This window comes from Aedes aegypti, chromosome 3, assembly GCF_002204515.2.
Source record: "Aedes aegypti strain LVP_AGWG chromosome 3, AaegL5.0 Primary Assembly, whole genome shotgun sequence".
Taxonomy (NCBI): Eukaryota; Metazoa; Arthropoda; class Insecta; order Diptera; family Culicidae; genus Aedes; species Aedes aegypti.
In genome coordinates this window covers 316,644,375-316,664,252 of record NC_035109.1, presented here as the reverse complement: position 1 = coordinate 316,664,252, position 19,878 = coordinate 316,644,375, and the positions used below count along the sequence as shown (strand labels likewise).

The following is a 19,878-nucleotide window of genomic DNA, read 5'->3' as shown; positions in this document are numbered from 1 at the left end:
AAAATCACCGGTTCTTTGTTTACATTTTCGTTACTCGAATGAGATCAAGTTTGGTGCAGTGGTTGATAAATTTTGCAAGTTTTAAGTGATTTTTGTGGCTGCATTTTGAAAATTGATAATAAATAAGGTAAGATTTAGATCAGATCTTTAGAGAGAGTGTAAGATATCTACAAATCTTGGAAATATACTTTTATCTCGAAGTAGAAATCCAATTTTGCAATAATTAGTTCATCTCACGTTACTATATTAATCCATTTATAAAACGCTTCATAACAACATAAAAATAAAAAAAAATGCAAAAATAGGAGCAAATTGAGATCCACATCCTTGACAATTTTGCATAATATATTCTAATTCTAATTTTCTATCATTAACAGATCATATTTTGCAGTCAAGGAAAATAGGGCCCAGTGTTAGTTCCCACGGATTTGATAGCTGTTGGGTTACTCTTTCAAATGCAAGCTAAAAATGTTGCCCCTTTAAATTCTAGAGGAATGTTAGTTGATTTTTCAGCATAAAGTGCCACATAACTCCAAAAATATCAAAGATAAATTTTTGATGTCTTGTCTTCTTAAAAAATGCGTATTTCATCGATAGAAATAACTTTGTGGAACATAAGAATAATCTCAAAAATATCAAGAAAAAAATATAATAAAAAAAACTAGCTTTAAGAAGCTTTGGCGTAGCTAGTATTTTTTTATGAAAGGGCCTAGCAAATTCTTATTTTACAGAAGTAATGTCGATCGCAATAATCATGATTTTTACAAATTTCATAGTTTGATTCTGCGGCTGAATTATTAAATGATTTTCGTTGCAATTAATGCATCTCTCTGGGAATAATTCTTCTTCAGAACTGTGGCAGTTCTTCAAGCTTAATTTCTGTTCCCTCAAATATTAAGATTTGCAAAAAGCTAAAACTTTAAGTGAAAAAATCGTGGCATTAACATTGATTTAAGCGATATCTCTTCCTGGCGTCCAATAGTATACTTCTCATATTACTCTCTTTAATGAAGCGATACGAATAAGTTGGGTTTATTCTACGAGTGGCATAATGTGAAAATTCTTGGTCTTGTATACGATACATATATAAGTCACTTCATTCGAATCGAGTATTGTCTCCTCGCTATTGTCGCGCGCCCACTAAATCGGAACGCGCGTGTGGGACACGTGACGTGTGACTCGTTCCCGACATAAATGTCATAATGACATGTGTGGCGCTGCATTCATACGATGTTTATGAACTCAGCGCACTATTCAAATATTAGTCGCGACGCTTGGAGATTGAGAAAAAATATATTTAAAAAAAATGTTTGTCTTTATTTTTGTTGGATCCATAATATATGAGGCCGACAACTCTCACCTCACCCTTCTCGGAGAATAAGCCCAAGTAAGTAACAAGTATGACTTGGAAAAGTAACAAGTATGACTTGGAAAGCGCTGGTTGGTACTCGTTGTACAGTTCACGTTGAAAACCAATCAAATTGCTTGCTTGCTGGTGGTGACCATTGAGATAGATTTTCAATGCGAAGCGCTGTTTGGTTCTCAAGTCTTGTGCTCTTGAAAATTTGAGGTGTGGCCTCGTTCTATAATCACCTTAAGCGCCTACTGTCTAGGTAGTAACTCGTAAGCACCACGTAAAGGTGATCTACCTGCATTACGGGTATGAACATTGATCTGAGCTATCCCAACCGTAGATACTACCAAAACTAGTCAGGATTAAGCTTTTTGCAATCTCAGCACGAAAAAGACCAACAACGAAAAAAAACAGAAAAGTATCTAGTAAAAGTCGATAAAGAGTGCACTATGTAAAGCGCATAATGCGAATCCATATAGGTGAAAATTTAAACTTTGCATATTTAAACAGTCCTCCTCTCAGTTTCAGGTGATGATGCATCATCTGCGCCTCACAAGGCGCTTCTGTACCAAAGTTCACAATTCGGACGCCGCCATACGCATTTACTCTTGCCGCTTTCGAGAAAAAGTTCCTCTCCAACTGCCATCGCCAGCTCGAATCACGTCATTCTACACCTGTGGCCCAACGGTGTACGATTCGGCCCACATCGGCCATGCCAGCTGCTACGTCCGGCTGGACATCCTCCAGCGCATTCTTAAAGATCACTTTGGCCTGCGTTTGGTAACTGCGATGAACATCACCGACATCGACGACAAAATCATTCGACGCGCCGCCGAAGTCGGCAAGCCTTGGACCGACATCGCACGCCATTACGAGCAGGAGTTCTGGACCGATCTACAGCGACTGAACGTCCGTCCTCCAGACATAAAACTACGTGTTACTGATCACATTCCTAGAATAGTTGCTTTCATAGAACAACTGATCGCCAAAAACTACGCGTACAAATCTTCAGATGGTTCCGTCTACTTCGAAACTGCCAATTATCCTCAGTACGGAAAACTGCAGAACATCCCCACAGAACAACAATCTTCACCAGAATCCAAAAAGTCCGCAGCAGACTTTGCCCTCTGGAAGGCCGCTAAACCTGGGGAACCCTCGTGGCCATCGCCTTTTGGCCTAGGTAGACCCGGCTGGCACATCGAGTGTTCAACCCTGGCAACGCAGATCTTCGGCCGTCAGCTGGACTTCCACGCCGGAGGACTAGACCTGAGGTTCCCTCATCACGAGAACGAGGAAGCGCAGAGCTGCTGCTACCATGGAGTGGACGATTGGGTTCACTATTGGATCCACACCGGTCAGCTACACCTGGAAGGCCAAACGCACAAGATGTCCAAATCGTTGAAGAATACGGTAAGCATAGGGGAGTTGATGGGCAAATACTCGGCCGACGAGTTCCGGATGCTGTGTCTGTTGTCGCACTATCGAAGCGTGATAGAATTTGGCGATGATTCCATGACGGTGGCAACGAACGTCCTGAAGAAATTCCGTTCGTTCTTCGGCGATTGCAGAGCTTACGTTGAAGGGGTGAAACCAGCGGGAATGATCGATTCGGGCGCACTCCACGGGAAGGTTCAGGAGGTCGATGAGAAAATTGAGGAATTTCTGCGTAATGATTTCAACACCGCCAGTGTCGTGACCAGCTTGGGCGATCTGGCATCCACGGTCAATAAATCGATCAATCAGGGAAACAGTGGGGACGCGGCAATTGTGGCATCGGAAAGCGGAGTGGTTCAAGCAATGATGAATTATATTCGAGGTAAGTTGACACTGTTTGGACTGCTGGAGTTTGATGAGGAACGGAAAATAAGTTCTGGTAGTGGGGACGGCCATTCGATTGAACAAGTGATTGAGAGTATGGTGCAAATCAGGGGTGCTATAAGAGTTCAAGCCATGGACAGTAAGGATCGGAGACTGTTTGCGATCTGTGATCAGATTCGCGATCGACTGAAGGAGGTCAATGTAGAAATAAAGGATCATGGAAAGTCCTCGTCGTGGAGTTACGTTAAACGATAAAATTGAGATTAAGAAACTTGGGGGTAATAAAGATGTTGAATACAATTGGATCTTGGATATAAATGAACTAAATATCACAGCCAATGTTCAACGTAACACATTTTGCAAATAGAAGATGACCTTTCACGACACACGATGACCAAGTCTTAGGGACAAGTCCATCAATTCTAGGAAGGCCAGAAGATTTAAAAAACTTGACCATCAAGTCCAAGAGCTTCCTCACCACACCGTCTACACAGTTTACTTCGCCCGGCCCGGATGGTATCCCCAACGTGGCGTTGAGAGCAGCTTTAAAAGCCAACCCAGATATGTTCAGAACATCACTGCAGATCTGCTTAGAGGAAGGGCATTTTCCGTACCACTGGAAAAGGCGATAACTAGTACTGCTACCAAATCGGGTAAGCCCCCCGATGAACCAGGGTCGTTCCGACCGATATGCTTGCAAGATACACTCGGTAAGCTACTGGAGAGGATCATCCCCAATAGGCTGACGGCATTCACAGAAGGCGGAAATGGACTGTCGGCGATGCAGTTCGGATTTCGGAGAGGGAAGTCAAAGATAGATGCAATCAAAAGGGTGGTGGACACAGCCGACAAAACAAGGACGACAAAATGACGAGGCAACCGCTTTTGCGCAGTCGTTACGATCGATGTGAAGAATGCATTTAACAGCGCAAGCTGGGAAGCCATTGCTGCAGCGCTGCATAAGATGAAGGTTCCTGACTATCTGTGCAGGATTCTTGGAAGTTACGTTGACAATCGAACACTGAGCTACAATTCTAGTGAAGGACAGAAGAATATTGTGGGCAATGCGGGCGTGCCACAGGGCTCTATTTTGGGTCCGACGTTGTGGAACGCAATGTACGATGGAATGATGACCTTGAAACAACCAAGAGGCGTCGAAATCGTAGAATTTGCAGACAACATAACGGTGGTGGTTGGCGAATCAATGGAAAGAGTGGAGATGATTGCCATAGAGGCAGTGGACATTGTTGAAAACTGGATGCGGGAGAAAAAGTTGACCATAGCTCACCAGAAAACTGAATTGTTACTCATCAGCAACTGTAAAATTGTTTAAAAGGCTGAAATCACAATTGGGGAACACGTCATAGCCTCAAAACGTGAACTGAAACATCTCGGCGCTATTATCGATGATCGGCTCAACTTTAATAGCCATTTCGATTATGCCTGCGAGAAGGCAGCGAAGGTGATTACGGATCTATCCAGGTTTATGCCGAACGATTCGGAAATAAGCAGTAGCAAGAGAAGGTTATTGGCTAGCGTGTCCTCATCCATCCTGCGGGTAGCTGCGCTGAAGACAAAGAGGAATCTAGTTCGGCTTGCCAGTAAGTTCTGGCTGATGGCCATGCGGGTGCCTACCGCACCATATCATCGGAGGCGGTATGTGTCATCGCCGGCATGCTCCCTATCGGTTACGTTTTGGAAGAAGTTTGTGAGTGCTACGAGGCAAGGGCCACTAGAGGAGTTCGGAAGACTGCAAGAACTGACACAATGAGGAAGTGGCAACAGGAGTGGGATGACGCTGCGAATGGAAGGTGGACATACCGTCTTATCCCAAACCTGTCGAAATGGGTGAACAGGACACACGGAAAAGTCAGGTTCCATATGACGCAGTTCCTATCAGGCCATGGCTGTTTTAAACAGTACCTGCATAGGTTCGGCCACATTAGATCGCCGCTCAGTCCAGAGTGCGGCGATGTAGAGGAAACGCCGCGCGTACAGAGATGAAATCTGTCAGTGGTGAAGACGTCCGAGTGAGCAACATCGTGGACAGAATGTGTAGTGACGAAAATATCTGGAATGCAGTGAATACAGCAGTAGTGAAGATAATGTCGTATCTCCAACGGAAATGGAGAGAACAGCGAACGAGTGATTGACGGTACGATTCGGGCCGAGTGCCGTACGGCGGGGAGCTCTGACAGCGTTGGGTAGATCCGCCAGCGCTAGTCAAGGCTAAATGGCTCACGGCCGGTTTCGCAGTGAATTCCTTCGGAATAGAACACGATAAACGCGAGAGGCTCTGTATGACGATCAAGTTGAGAGACAGTCCGTGTCGCGTGGTAAAACTGGAGCGCGATATGACTCGCGATCGATTTTCGGAAGATTTTCCAACGGCGTGGAAATTTCTTCTTTGGGAATCAACTGGTTCCAAGATGGGTCGCTGAATGGCGACAGTTGAACATTAGCCTGGGACACGGTTATATGAAAAAATTAGTTTCTCGCTCCAGTCCACTTTTTGGATTTCATTTAGATCCCATACCAACTGTGCAAAATTTCAGCTCGATCGGAGAAACTATATTTACACGCAGGGATTGAATCCTGAGAAAATTTTCAGAATTCAGAATTTTTATAGAGGTCAATAAGCCTCTAGCAATTTTTCTTTGCAAAAGTAAGTTTTCCCATAGTAAATCCCATACAAACTTTGAACGGCTGGCGCGTAAATATAGTTTCTCCGATCGAGCTGAAATTTTGCACAGTTGGTATGGAACCTAAATGCTATCCAAAAAGTGGACTGGAACGAGAATCTACATTTTGTCCCACACTATTGAACATAGTTGGTTATGTTAACAGGATCGCTGAATGGCGAAAGTATAGCATGTTACAAAGAATACTAACAGGAGTAAGCGCTTTAACTTCTGTTAGTAATCTTTGTAACATGCTATACTTTCGCCATTCAGCGTTACTAGCTACTAACAGGAGCCAAAGGGCTTAGCATGATGGGAAAATAGCTTAAGATGAGTCGCTGAATGGCGGAAAATGAGAGCATTACTAGCTACAAATAGGATCCAAAGGACATGACAATGATAGAATACGTCGAAAACTAACAAAGCAGTGCAAACAGCACATTACACCTCTCCTTCGAAGTAATACTGCAAGGTGGTGCTGGAGGGGAAGTCAGGTGAGAGGGATCCTAGAAGAGCTTTTTTTGTGGGTAGGCACACAAGTGAATCCCACATTAGAATATTTTTAAACTCCTAGATGCATGAAAAAAAAATTGATCTTAAGTCCAAGAGACTTGACTATCAAGTCCTGGAAAGTTGACTATCATGTTCAGGAGACTTGACTATCAAGTCCAGGAGATTTGATGACCAAGTCCAGGAGACTTGATGACCAAGTTCATGAGACTTGGTAATCAAGTCCAAGAGAATTGACCATCAAATCTAAGAGACTTCACTATCATGTCGTGGAGACTTGATCATCATATCCAAAAAACTTGACCATCAAGTCCAAGAGATTTGACCATCATGAGATTTGAAGATTAAGTACAGGAGATTTGACTATCAAGTCCAGGAGACATAACTATCAATTCTTGGAGAATTGACCAACAAGTCCAGGAGACATAACCATCCTGGAGATTTGACCATCAAGTCTAAGGGACTTGACCATCAAGCCCAAGAGATAACCATCGAGTCTTAGACTAGCAGGCTTGACATTCGAATCCAGGAGACTTGATCATTGAGTCTAGGGGACTTAACCATCAAGTCCAGGAAGCTTGGCGATCATCATCAAGTCCAGAAATTCAAAAAAAGGCCAATTTCAACATCAATTTCGATAGACTTGATGACCAATCCGAGGAAGCGTAACGATCAAGTCCAGGGAACTAGACAATCAACCCCAAAAGATAGTAACCCGGACGGAAACACCAGCAACTTATGTTTCAAGTGCCGAATGATCGGATGATTTCTCTATTTCTTCCTCAGCAAACAAATCCATCTATTAGAATTCACAATCCTTGATTATATTTATTGAGATGAATGGTCATCCGATTATTTGCAAATGTTAAGTAATTGAGAGCACACACACTTGGGGGGAATACTACATAATTCAGACCAAAGAGTTGCGCCATACTTACGTCAAATCGTCGTCGTTCAAAACGCACCTACTAGGAATTACTTAAGCTTATCTTCGATATCCTTCAGTCTACACTTGACTTCCGGGGCTGCGTCCTTCTGCAACAAGGACGCAATCTGCTCGAAAGTCTGACGAACCATCGCCATTTCCGTGCCGGCCGTCGCCGTCGTCGGTTCCTTCGCTTTGAGCTTGTTGATCAAGATCAACATGATGTTGAGCGCTTCCTTCTTCAGTCCGGTGTGGGGGATTCCTGAAATTCCGGGATTGTTTGAAATCAAAGTTAATCATTTGAAAGAATGGAATATTTACCTGCCACATCGACAATCGCCGACAAGACAGTCTTGCAGATGTTCTCCAGAATCTCACCGCCCTCCGAATCGACCTTCGCTTTCTTCTCCCTATTCTCTTCTACCTGATTGCCTCCCTGCGTCTTAAACAGATGTAACCTCTCCAAGAACCTGCCCAACGCTTGCAACAAGCACATCTGCACCTGTCTGGTGTTCAGCTTCAGACATTGAACGCACTTCTCGACGAACATCACCTGGTAGCGCTTTTGCGTCTCTATCGAATGCTCCGGCCAGGCTTTGCCCAGCGTTTCGCAAACCGTTTCCTTCAAATTGACAAAGATTAACATCTGCTTGTTCTTCTCGTCGGACGACACAACGTCCTTGTCGTCTTTGTCGCCGTCCGAAAGATCCTGCTTGTCCAGAATATGCCAGACCATGTTGTAGACCTCTTCAAAACGGTCCTCCTTCAACTCGTCCAGTATATTGCCCAAAGCTTTCAAGGCGTGCGTTCGGTAGACAGGGTCCTCTTTGCGACATTCTTTCATAACGGCGTCGATGATCTGGACGTAGTGATTCGTGTCTTTTTTCAGATTTTTACATAAACTAGCCAATGCATGGAGAAGCTTTTCTTTCCCCTTGAATGTCCGTCCAGAGACATTCATCAAGATCAAATCGATCAACTTCAAACGCACTGCATCATCCAGATTGGTATTGAGTTTCGTTGCAAGTGTATTGATGGCGTTTCCTGCCTGGGCTTTTAGCAACCACGATGGATCGTTCAACTTACTCTCCAATATCTGCAGGATAACGTCCAGATTCATCCTCAATCCAGCATCTCCGGTGTTGATGTCGTGCCACAGCTCCTGCCATAATTCTATCGTTGCTTTGTTATCTTCGGTGACCTCTTCGTGCATGGCAAAGAACATCAACGGTAGAATATTTGAAGAGTAGTCCTTCAATACCTCCTGGTGTCGCTTGTTGATCGCCTGGATCGTCAGAGGTACTGCCCTGTTCGACTGCTGTTCAAAGTACAGTTCCTGAAGCTTTGCAAACAATCGCATGATTGACTGTTCTTTGGCCGCGCCGATCAAGTGACCGATCGCTGAAGCGAAATATTTCCGAACCGTCGCATTTCGATCAGACAGCCCAGTGAAACACGACCCCAAATACTTCCCGGTCAAGGGTTGCATTTGCGATCCTAGGTGAATGCTTACCAAGCAGATAAAGTGTGCACAGGCAACCTTCGTTCCCAAATTGACACCAGTTTTGATGACGTCCAAAACGGCCGGAGTCATCTTCTCCAGAGTTTCGTAATCGATGTGCCTGATGCACTTCGACAACGTCTCCATGGTGTAGTGCTGCTTGGCAGCTTCCGCTCTCATCGAATCCACCACTTCTTGCGTTCCCGACTGTCCAGCCATCATCGTCGAAAGGTAGGACAACTTGGCAGAATCTAGCTCTCCCGTAGCTTGCAACAAACACGGAACCAAGCTGGTCAAGTGCGGCAGAATCAACGATCCAGCCGAATCGATCAAGTCCGACAAAGTCTTAATACTCAACTTCCTAATCTCCGCCACCGTATGAGTCACTCCTTGCTCCAAAAACAGCGGAATGATCGAGCTGGCCACATTCAGTCCCGATTTACTATGATCGCTGGACGCCGCCACCACGCAAACCTTACTCAACGCACTTGCCGTTCCTTCAGCGGCCATTCTCGTTCCTTCGTGGATATCATCCATCACCCTAAACAGCTGACTCCACAAAAACGCCAACTCTGGTTCCGGTACGCCCTTATCATCCACCTCCATCCGTTCCCCTCCATTCTTCTTTGCATCATCCGATCGCAGCTTCAACCCGGCGTTGCGCTTGATCAGGTCTCTCACGGCCAAACAACAAGCAATTCGTGTCCTCCACTCCGGCGACGTCAGATTCTTGCTCACATCGTCCAAAATGTCCCAATAGTACGCCTCGACCGTGGCCTTCGAATCGCTAACCACCGAGTCCCAGATGCTGATCATCGAGTTCTGGATCTTGGGCGTGGGGTCGTACTTGTAGCGAAATAGACGAGGGACGATCTTTCCCAGGTAGGGTTCCATCTTCAGTTTTGCCGTTTTCGAGATCGACTGCAGCCCGAAGGCGGCACCCAGTTTGCTGTTCCAGGTGGCGTTGTGGTTCGCCAGTTGCATAAACTGGTAGATCATCTCCGGTTGGTTCAGGTCCGAGGCCAGGCTGCACAGTTCCTTGTAGGTCGTCAGGTTACCGCTGGTGAGGGAAAAGAATAGGAAGTTAGTTATTTGAAAGCAATAGCCATCAGAACTAATTAAAATATTTTGAGGTACCACGCAAAGGTGAATATATTACACTGAACCAAGTAATCATGTCCGATTTATCTGAAAACACATATAGTTTTTTTCCATATAGCTTTTCACATAACGCTCATCAATTTATCACATGAACTTGTGCGATTTCGTTTTAATTAGATTCATCTGATAAAACACATACATTTCATGCATATTGAAGATAAGAACCATTGGATGTTGCCAATGAATGTTATGTTAAATTCAGATGACAAATATTAGTAACGACAGTGATTTTTATATGATAGTATAATAAATTGTCGGTGCTTTCATTTCGGATTTTAGTAGAATTTACAATATAATTAAAATTGAAACATCGTTTATTTAGTAAACTATTAATTACAATGAATAGCCAATCACATTGATTGGTATAATTTTAAGTTAAAACAACACATCCCATACGATTTTGAACACTGCTGGGTGTACTGAGCATTTTTTTTCTTTCGTCCTTGTTCCGCCATCTCCAGCTTACAATCAAAGTGATGTTTCCTGTAAATTAAATTCCAAAATTCATTCACATCCAAATTGTGTTATGAATATTTTACTTACCCTTTTTTACCTTGACGTTATAATTCCAATTGATGTCGCTTATAATTTAAAGCGACTTAAATCCACCACAATGAAATTATGAAACTCGCAATCACGAAAGTACGAATAAAATAAGGAAATAATAAGAACGAATTTTCACATCGGGTAATCACATAACATTCATCGGATTACGTACATGACTTTTGTTCATATACAATTCATAGTATTGGTATATGAATGGTATTAAACATCATAATGAGTTTTATGTGTTCTTTGAATGAATATCATTAGATGCACATAAAATGAATCGGATTTCAATTATCGCAAGGGTATGTGAGGTTTTTAATATTTTCTATGATATTTGTTGGTTCAGTGTACTGTAATAGTAAAATGTGTTAGTTATACCGAATGCCAATAAACATTCTTAGTGTAACTATTGAATGCCAAATGTTATTATCACATCCCTATTTTAGATTCTTTCATAAAGTCCTCTAGAATTCTTCCGGAAATCCTCCCGGCGTCTTGGATATAGATGAATTAAATATCACAGCCAATGTTTAATGACATATCCCCATGAGTACCAAAATGGCCTCTAATATGGCACCTTACTTCCCCCTTCGCTTTCCGCTCTCTCCTTCCACACTTCTCACAGTGTTTTGGAGAGCGATCACAAAAAATGATTATTTGAAGTTACTAACCTTATTGTAGAGCGGTGGTTTCTTAACTGAAAGCATTCCATAATATGTTTTTCACAAATCACCAGTTTTTGAATGCAAATACCTAGTTATTGCTGTGATTTGTGTTGTAAAATACAACGCACTTCCGAATCACTTCTTCTTCACGCACTGAGATATTGTTTGCTGGCTTTTCGGTGCCCGTTCTAAAACTCACTTTTAATCGTATTTCTACTCACCGTAGCAATTCAAAAATCCAATGCGATACTTGAAACACTTTGATTATTCACGCACGATGCTCCTGGGAGCAATAAATCACTTATATTAGTCAATTTGTGCTCGAAAACAGCACCGTAACACGAATTCACTGAGCCAACATTGTTTATGATTCGGATGCGCCGCTCTCACTGATTGGAAGTGATGCCAGTTTTTATGTTCGCAATTAGAATGGTTTGGATATTCATACACTTGCTTCAACCACGTATTTTACAATTTCATAATACTCAAAAGGTGTACAATGTCACAAGTGTTGCAAAACATTTTTATGCGTGAGAAAAACAATGTACAACGCAATTTAACAGCAAAAATGAATATAAGATATTATACAGTACAATTGACTGTAGAATTCAAATGCATACTGATGGCAACTTTCTCCGTCCGTGAGAAGCGAGAGAAGAGAGGAGAAAACTGCCAAAAATAGTAAACAACACACGCATGGTGTGAAAAATGCTTATAATTTTGGTCAAAAAACATGTTTTCACTACCAAATGAAATAAATTGTGATTTTGAGTTTTTATGAAGTTGTTGATGAATTCATATCGACAATAATACCTTTGTATGAAACGTGTGCAAGTAGCACTACCTACATAATTTTGTTGGTGGAGGTATACATGAAACATGATGATTTATTTTTGGCCGACGCACATAACATTGTGCTCCGCCTTGTTGGGTGGCTCGAGTGGGTGGCAACATTATGTTAACGTGCTCAATGAACCTTCACCTTAACGCAATATATTTTATAAAAAGAAGATGACGTGTCACCTGAGTTGGAGACACGATGACCAAGTCTAAGAGACAAGTCCGGGGAATTTTATCATCATTTCCAGGATGTTCAATTATCAAACCCAGGAAACTTGGCGATCAAGTTTATATGACTTAACGAACACATTTAGGAGATTTAATAATCACATCCATGATACTTTACGATCACGATAAGGAGACTTGAAGATCAAGTCCAGAAGATGTAAACGAGCCTTGATGATCAACTCCAAGAGTCTTGACGATCAAATCCAGAAGACTTGACAATCAAGTCGAGGTGACTGCTTTTCACTGCTGATTTTCCCGCACTACTTCAATAGGTCAATCATTGTATAGGACGGACTAGTCCAACATACTATGATTTGAAAGAGTACGGGTCACAGAATTCTTTTGTAATGGTGGACAAGTTTAGGAAACATGAGGATTGCAACAACAAAAAACTTGACGATTAAATCCAGAAGATAAAACAATCTAGTCCAGGAGAATCGACTATCATATCCAGGAGTCTTTATCATCAAGTACAGTAGACTTTACCATAAAGTCCAGGAAACTTGTTGACGGTCAAGTTCAGAGGACTTGACCATCATGTTTATGAGATTTGACCAATAAAGTCCAGGAGATTTAACGATCAAGTGCAAGAGACTTGACGAGCCAGTTCAAGGGACTTAGTGATCAAATCCAACATATTTAACGATCAAGTGTAGAAGACTTGATGAACAAGTCCAGGAGATTTGACGATAAAGTCCAGGAGATTTGACAATCAAGTCCAGGAAACTTGATATTCTTCCGAAATCTTTCGCGAATTCTCCCACCAATACTTCTGAAATTCTTACGGAAATTTAGAGGTATTCAGGAGAATCCAGGTGGATTTTTAGGAAAAATCACGTAGAAGTTTCCATAAGAATGCCCTAGCGATTTTCAAAAGAATTTCAAAGGTTATCCTGCAAGAATCCTAGAAAAATTTCTGAAAAATCCCAAAGACATTCGCGGAAGAATTTCAGGAAAATTCCGAAGAATTCAATAGCAATTTCCATAAGAATCTTGGAAAAAAAAACCGGAAGTATTGCAGAAGGATTTTTGGAAGAATCCCAGAGGAATTACTAAGAGAATTCCGGAACGATTTTCTGAAGGATTCCAGAGGTAGTATTGAAAAAATCCCAATGAGAATTCCCTAAGAATCGTAAAAGAATCCTAGATGAATTTCCGGAAGAATGTCGGAGGTATTTTAAGAAGAGTCTTGTAGGGAATTTCCGGAAGAATTCCTGACGAAATTTTCAAAAGAATAACAGAAAGATATCCGAAAATATTCCTGAGAGACGCCCAGAATAATCTTCAATATCATTTTGGATGAAACCCAGAACGAATCCCACAAAGATTTTTTACAAAATTCTACAGGAATTTATGGAAAGCTCAAAGAGGGATTCCTGGAAAAAGAAGATTTTAGAAAGAAACCCGGAGGTATTTCCGGAAGAAACATACACATTCCAGAGGGATAGTCGAAAGAATTTAAGAGCAGTTTTCGGAACAATTTCAGGAATATAAAATGTCGCGAAGAATCTCAGATGGATTTCTGCAAGAATGTCACATAGATTTTCGAAAAAAAAAAAATACTAGAATGATTTCTGGAATAATCCCAGAATTATTTCCGGAAGAGTTCTACATGAATTTTTAGTAGGATCACAGAGCGATTTCCGTAAAAATCCTGATTGATTTTTTTAAGAATCCCAAAGATGTTTCTAGAAGAACCACTGAAAATTTTCAGGGGATATTCAAAAGAAGTCAAGAAATATTTCAGAAAGAATCGCAAAGAGATTTCCGAGAAATCGCAGAGGGATATCCGGAAGAATTTAAGTGCGATTCTTAGAAGAATTCCAGTGGTTTTTCCGGGAGAAGCCCAGATAATGTTTGGAAAAATTAGAAAAGGCGCTTCTATAAGAATCTTAGGAGGATTTACGAATAATCCCAAAGAAATTTCACGAAAAATTCAATATTTTCAGAAGAATCCTAGAGGAATTTCCCAAAGAATCCTTGAGATATTTCCGGGAGAATTCCAGATATTTTTTTTTTTTTTGAATTTCTGAGAGAATCCCAGAGGGGTGCCCGGGAAAATCATAGAAGGGTTTTCTTGAAGAATGCAATAGCAATTTTTGAGGAAGAATCCAAGAGATAATCTGGATCTCAGAGGTTTCCAAAGGAATCGCAAAGATATTTTCGAAAGAATTTCAGGAAGTTTTTTGAATCGAAGCGGATTTTTTGCAATAATCCAAAAGGAATAAGAATTTCCGGAAAATACCCCAAACATGCCGGAAGAATCCCATAGTTATTTCCCGAAGAACAATATAAAAATTCCAAAAGAACATCCGAAAGAATATTCAACAGTTATTTCCCGAAGAATCTTGGAAAGTTTTACGGAAGTATCCCTGAAGATTTTTTGGAAGAATCGTAGAGGAATCGTAAAGGGATTTCCGAAAAAATCACCGAGACATTTCCGGAGGAATACCAGAGTAGTCTCTGGAATAATCCCAGGGGAATTTACGGTAGAATCACAGAAGAATTTCAGCAAGAGTATCAACATATAGAATATCAGAATCTCGGGAATATTCGTGGAAGAATCACAAAGGAGTTCTCGGATCGGAAGTATCCCAAAGAAAATGCTAGAAGAATCCCAGAGAAATTTCCGGAAGAAGATTTCCCAGAAGTATTCACAAAAAATGTCAAAAGGATTTCTGTAAGAATCTACGAATCTCATGTGGAAATTTGTGAGAATCCCAGATTAAAGAAGAATCCTACACTGATTCAGGAAGAACTCAAGGGAGCGACCATTTTTGACTTTTCGTTTATAATGTTGTTCAATGATTTCACGGGTTGTTCGGTGATTTTTTATCGAACATTTTTCTGTTAAGATTACGGTAAAATTGCATAGGAAATCTGCGCAATTATATAAGTGAATATGAATACGACGGAAATTTCCGGAAAAAATCTTAAAGAACCCTGAATGGATATTTGAAAGAATGTCAGGGTTTTTTCGAAAGAATATCAGAAGGTGCCATTGAAGAATCACAGATTATTTTTTGGGAAAAAAATATAAGGGATATTCCTCGCGTTCGGTATCATAAAGATTTAACTGTAGTGATCGATTTATCTTCATAGATTTTTTTATTCGTTCAGTATAAGGGGCGGTCCATTAATTACGTAAGACAAATTTCGGGGTTTTTCAACCCCCCCTCCCCCCATGGTAAGATTTTTTGTATGAAAATCAAAAATAAATTGTATAGCGCGTAAGAAATCTCAGACCCCCCCTCCCCCCATAAACCCTTACGTAATTAATGGACAGCCCCTAAAGTAGTAATCATCGTCATAGTTCATTCTACACCGTAAAATGTAAGGAAAATCGATTTGATTTCGTGCACTACATCAAAGAGGAAATTGACGAAGAGAAATCGATCATTGCAGATACGCCTGTATGATACTAAACGCGAGATTTTCTTAATAATCTCAAAGGAGAAACGTCAGCATTTCCGGAATTCCTAAAGAATTTTCGGAAAAAATCTTCGGGTTTGTGGAAGAATGTCAGAAACATTTCCGAAAAAATCCTTTCCATAAGTATCTCAGAGAGATTTTTGGAATAATCCTAAAGGATTTCTGCAGGATTTCCGGAATAAATCCAGAAACTCGTTCGGAAGATTCTCAGATGGATTTTTGGAAGAAACTCAGACATATTGTCAAGAAATCCAGATGTATTCTCTGAAGAATACAAATATGTAAATACAAAAGGCATTTCCAGAAGTTCCCGGGCGTCGAAACTAATATATGAATCAAGCGCTGTGTACATGAAAATTGTAAGAATGATGCGCTCTACTCGAAACGAGTAGGCTTACCAGATGGTATCCTTTAGACTTGTCCTCCTTTTCGACAACTTGTCCTCCCGTCCTCCCTTGGACTTAAGAAAATGTCCTTTTTAAATGTGAGCAAATATTCTATCAATAGTTTAACTTTTGTAGCTTTTGTTAGTGCTAGTGTTTTACGCAAAATGTATTCAATAACAAGTCTACTCCACGATGCGATTTATGCGTTGCCAATATCAAAAACACTTGCAGAAGAACGCGTGGAAACTTAGCATAAGAAACAGTGAAACACGTGGAAATACAGAAGCTCATTTTCTGGATTTTACTTGTGAGATTGCATAAGCAACAAATGCATAAAACCTGGAGCACGCTAGAGTGAGTACATCCAAATGAAATAACGTGATTTAGCACTCTGTATACTGCTATGTCCACTTTCAATCGTACTTTGAATGAACCCTTTCAAAACTAAACAGGATACAGCTTTGTCAGATCAGGCCCTGATAACCGTAGTTGAAAATACACAGCTATTTAGCTAGACCAAGCTGAGGATCGTGGGTTCGAATCTTGCCGGTAAAGAATCTTTTCTAGACTTCTAAGGGCATAGCGTGTCTTTGTGCTTACCACACGATATATGTAAGGTACCGTGGGCCAAGTTTGTAATGGATTTCGCATAGTTGGGATTCTTCAAATTCTGGAGACCTTAAATTAAAACAAATGAGGTCGTATATATTTTTTACGCTTGACTCCCACCAAATATAAGCAGTATACTGAAATTGATTTTTATACAAAATTGAAGAAAAAAGTACAGAACAAATATTGAAAAACGCCTCCTTACTTTTCACTTGCCCCATAAGTGGGACAAGTGAAAAGTTTATCGTTTTGAACAATAAATTCAAAAACTAACAGTTATATTCACGATTTTTATTACCTTTAATATTTGTTAAGGTGTCCTAATGAACAATAACATAAGTAACATGTAAACAAAGAGAATTTTATTATTGTTACTTGTATTTTCTACTGTTCAGTTATGTTTGTTGAAATAAATCGACAACATTATAACTGCAACATTTCCAATGTTGATTCTTATATCATGGGACAGAAATTGCATTTCTGCTCTGTAGAATTTCCATCGCTCGTTATTTTTTTTTTTTAAGAAAATAGGATATGACGTCGGATAACTCTTCTAGAGAAATCAAACGGGGATCCCGTTAGTATTTAGAAACTTTTTTATGTGGATAAACCTATATCCCATTTTTTATGTTTTGAACTAGCTTTACATAGACATTCCACGAGATTTCCGTGCGTTCTCTTATATTGGAACTTTTCAATTCTGGACAAACATTTGAAAAGGGCCCAAGAAGTCTTGAGCCTTTTTTCAGAAACGTTGCTGTTGAGCCCATTTTAGCCCGCCCACGCAAACTAACACCACTATTAGAAAGATTGGTGTTAGCTGTTCGTGATAGTGGTATTGGTGAGCGTGATCGAATTAAATTGGGCCCAACAGCGTCTTGCAAAGCCAATGTTTACCAATGTCGATGTGCCCTTTTGAAATGTTTGTCCAGAATTAACGTCTTCCTTTTAATCGCCTGTCCGAAATATTTGGCAACCTTTTTTTAGAGAAATTCCATGATTTGGTCATGATAATAGCTTTTAACGCTTTGAGTATAGGGGAATGTGGGGCAAGATGAGCACCCGGGGCAAGATGGGCACCCCTAGTTTGTGTCGTTCCTACCGATTTTTTTTTTTCAATGAATTATTTAGGGTTCTGATGAATATCATTGAATTGATATGATGGCCGTAAATTTCAGCTAAAAAATCAACAGCACAACGTAAATATTGTCAAAAATACATAGAAGTCCAAAAATTTACTTTTCATATAAGATTTGTTCATTTAAAAGTGATATCTTTGTTGCGTAAACCATTTAATTCATACGTTTTTGGCCGTATAGTTATAGAATAATCTTCTGTAGATAATCAGGAGCAAAACTTTTATCGAATTTAAAAAATATTTCAATTGTTTTGATTAGATTAATAAATGTATACCCTTGGGGCAAGATGAGCACCATGTTCAAAATTAAGTAAAAGTGTGAAATTATAGAACCGCATTTAAAATATAAACAATCAATAAATTTAATCGATTTTTAAGTAAAATCTTAGTAATTTATGAATAGTTATTTATTTTTTGATACAAGTTTTAAAACTAAGCTAGTTGAAGATAAATACTATCAGATATTAAAGATAATATCTTGGGATATTGCAAGCATTGAAAAATATTAGTTTTCTTTAGTAAATTGCATCTTTTTATGTGGGTGCCCATCTTGCCCCGCAGTTTTTTTGACCGATGATAAAAAAAACTATTTTTTAACGTATTATTTGGAAAACTATTTATCACTTTTTAAAATTTTTAATGGTTGGAGGTCAAAGTAATAATGTAAAAGATAAGGATGGCTACCAATTTTACCCAGGGTGTCTACTCATTTACAGAAATGAAATTCCCTGAGTTTTCCAGGTTTTGAAAAAATAATTCTAGGTTAAAAAATTCTCCAAAACATACGAATAGTTAATTTAAGATGATTAAAAACTTTTTTTATCAAATGAAAAGTATCTTCAAAAATAAATTTATCTAGGAAAAAATTCAAAAAAATTGGTGATTTTTGTTGTTTACCACGAAAATTAAGAATGTTTATCCAATGATCTGAAAGGGCCTTTCTCCTATCCTTTCTCTTAAAATGGGATTCATATGTACAGGGTGTCCGCAAATTATCCGAACAGCAAAACATTGGAAAGATGATCACGCATTGAAAACAATAAAAAAGTCAATGTCCATGTACCATTTATAATTCAACTATATGTTAACACAAAACACAACTTTAAAAAACATCGAAATAATTGCCTGTAACTGAGATAGGCAAATTTAAATTTTTCGGAGACGTTTTTCATGAGGGCCGCTAGTCATACTGGAGATATGTTATCCCTAAAACCTAAAAGAGATGAATCCAAATGTCCTATTATTATTTGAAGTAATCTACTAGTGGCTTCAAGTTAGACTGAAAATAGAAAATTGTGCGGTTCAAATCCAGTGAGTTCTATGGACTTTTCTTTTACGTCATAAAGCTCGTAATACAGCTCCTTTTAAGACATCTCAATACATTTGGATTCGTTTTGCAATTATTTGAAATCGGAAATGTGTCAAACTTACTTTTTAAGAATATAATAAGCCAATGTTTAAAACCATGCAAGAATATTGAATATATTATGCTTGATTTTATAGAGCCATGTCTTCAAAGTTTGTACGGATAATTTGCGGACACCCTGTATGGACTTCATTGACGTACCCACATTTTTTTTCTGGAGAGCGTTTTGCATGTTTTCTCTAGGGAAATTAAGGCTGGTAGTATGATCGTATTAGAAATAATTACTTTAGACACTTCTAGTCAAAAAAACGAGACCATACATATATTATGGATAATAAGAGATACTTAACAGGAAGCACGAGATGAGAGTTTGATTGCTACATTGAACAGACATTTTTCTATGTATAATTCTGAGGGCCTTTTTGGAATTTCTTATGACATTACCAGTATAACAGCTTGATTTACTATAGATTTCTTTCACGTATTACTCCGCAGATCTCTTCAGGAGTTTGTTTTGATTTTTTCATGAACTTTCTAAATAATTATTCCAAAAAAATTGTTATATACCTTCATTAATTGAATCTGGATTTTTTATAAGGTAACCACATCAGGAATCATCCATATAAAAATTATTTCATTAATTTCTCTAGGACTTCCTCCAGCATTTCCGTTTAGAGTATCTTCAAAAACTAATACAGTAATTCCTCCAATTTTC

The 19,878-nt window shown here is 39.6% G+C and overlaps 2 protein-coding genes across 2 annotated transcripts in view; one reads left to right on the top strand and one right to left on the bottom strand.

The window, feature by feature from the left end:
• Positions 1–16: 16 nt before the first annotated feature.
• Positions 17–3,472, top strand: LOC5580242 (probable cysteine--tRNA ligase, mitochondrial). The gene is made up of 2 exons (XM_021850493.1): positions 17–127; positions 1,877–3,472. The coding sequence occupies exon 2, from the start codon at positions 1,886–1,888 to the stop codon at positions 3,425–3,427; it is 1,542 nt and encodes a 513-aa protein (XP_021706185.1). The 5' UTR covers positions 17–127; positions 1,877–1,885; the 3' UTR covers positions 3,428–3,472.
• A 3,693-nt stretch (positions 3,473–7,165) lies between these two features.
• The window catches only part of LOC5580241 (proteasome-associated protein ECM29 homolog), a 28,695-nt gene continuing 15,982 nt past the window's right edge, over positions 7,166–19,878 (bottom strand). Inside the window, exons 8-9 of the mRNA XM_001662379.2 lie at positions 7,610–9,849; positions 7,166–7,550 (exon numbers count right to left, since the gene is read on the bottom strand). Of these exons, the coding sequence (XP_001662429.2) occupies positions 7,339–7,550; positions 7,610–9,849 (2,452 nt within the window). The 3' untranslated portion in view covers positions 7,166–7,338. The remainder of the gene's footprint in view (positions 7,551–7,609; positions 9,850–19,878) is intronic.

What these genes read in the sequence shown, in the direction of transcription:
- LOC5580242 (XM_021850493.1), top strand. Translation starts at nt 1,886, where the DNA reads ATGATGCATCATCTGCGCCTCACAAGGCGCTTCTGTACCAAAGTTCAC.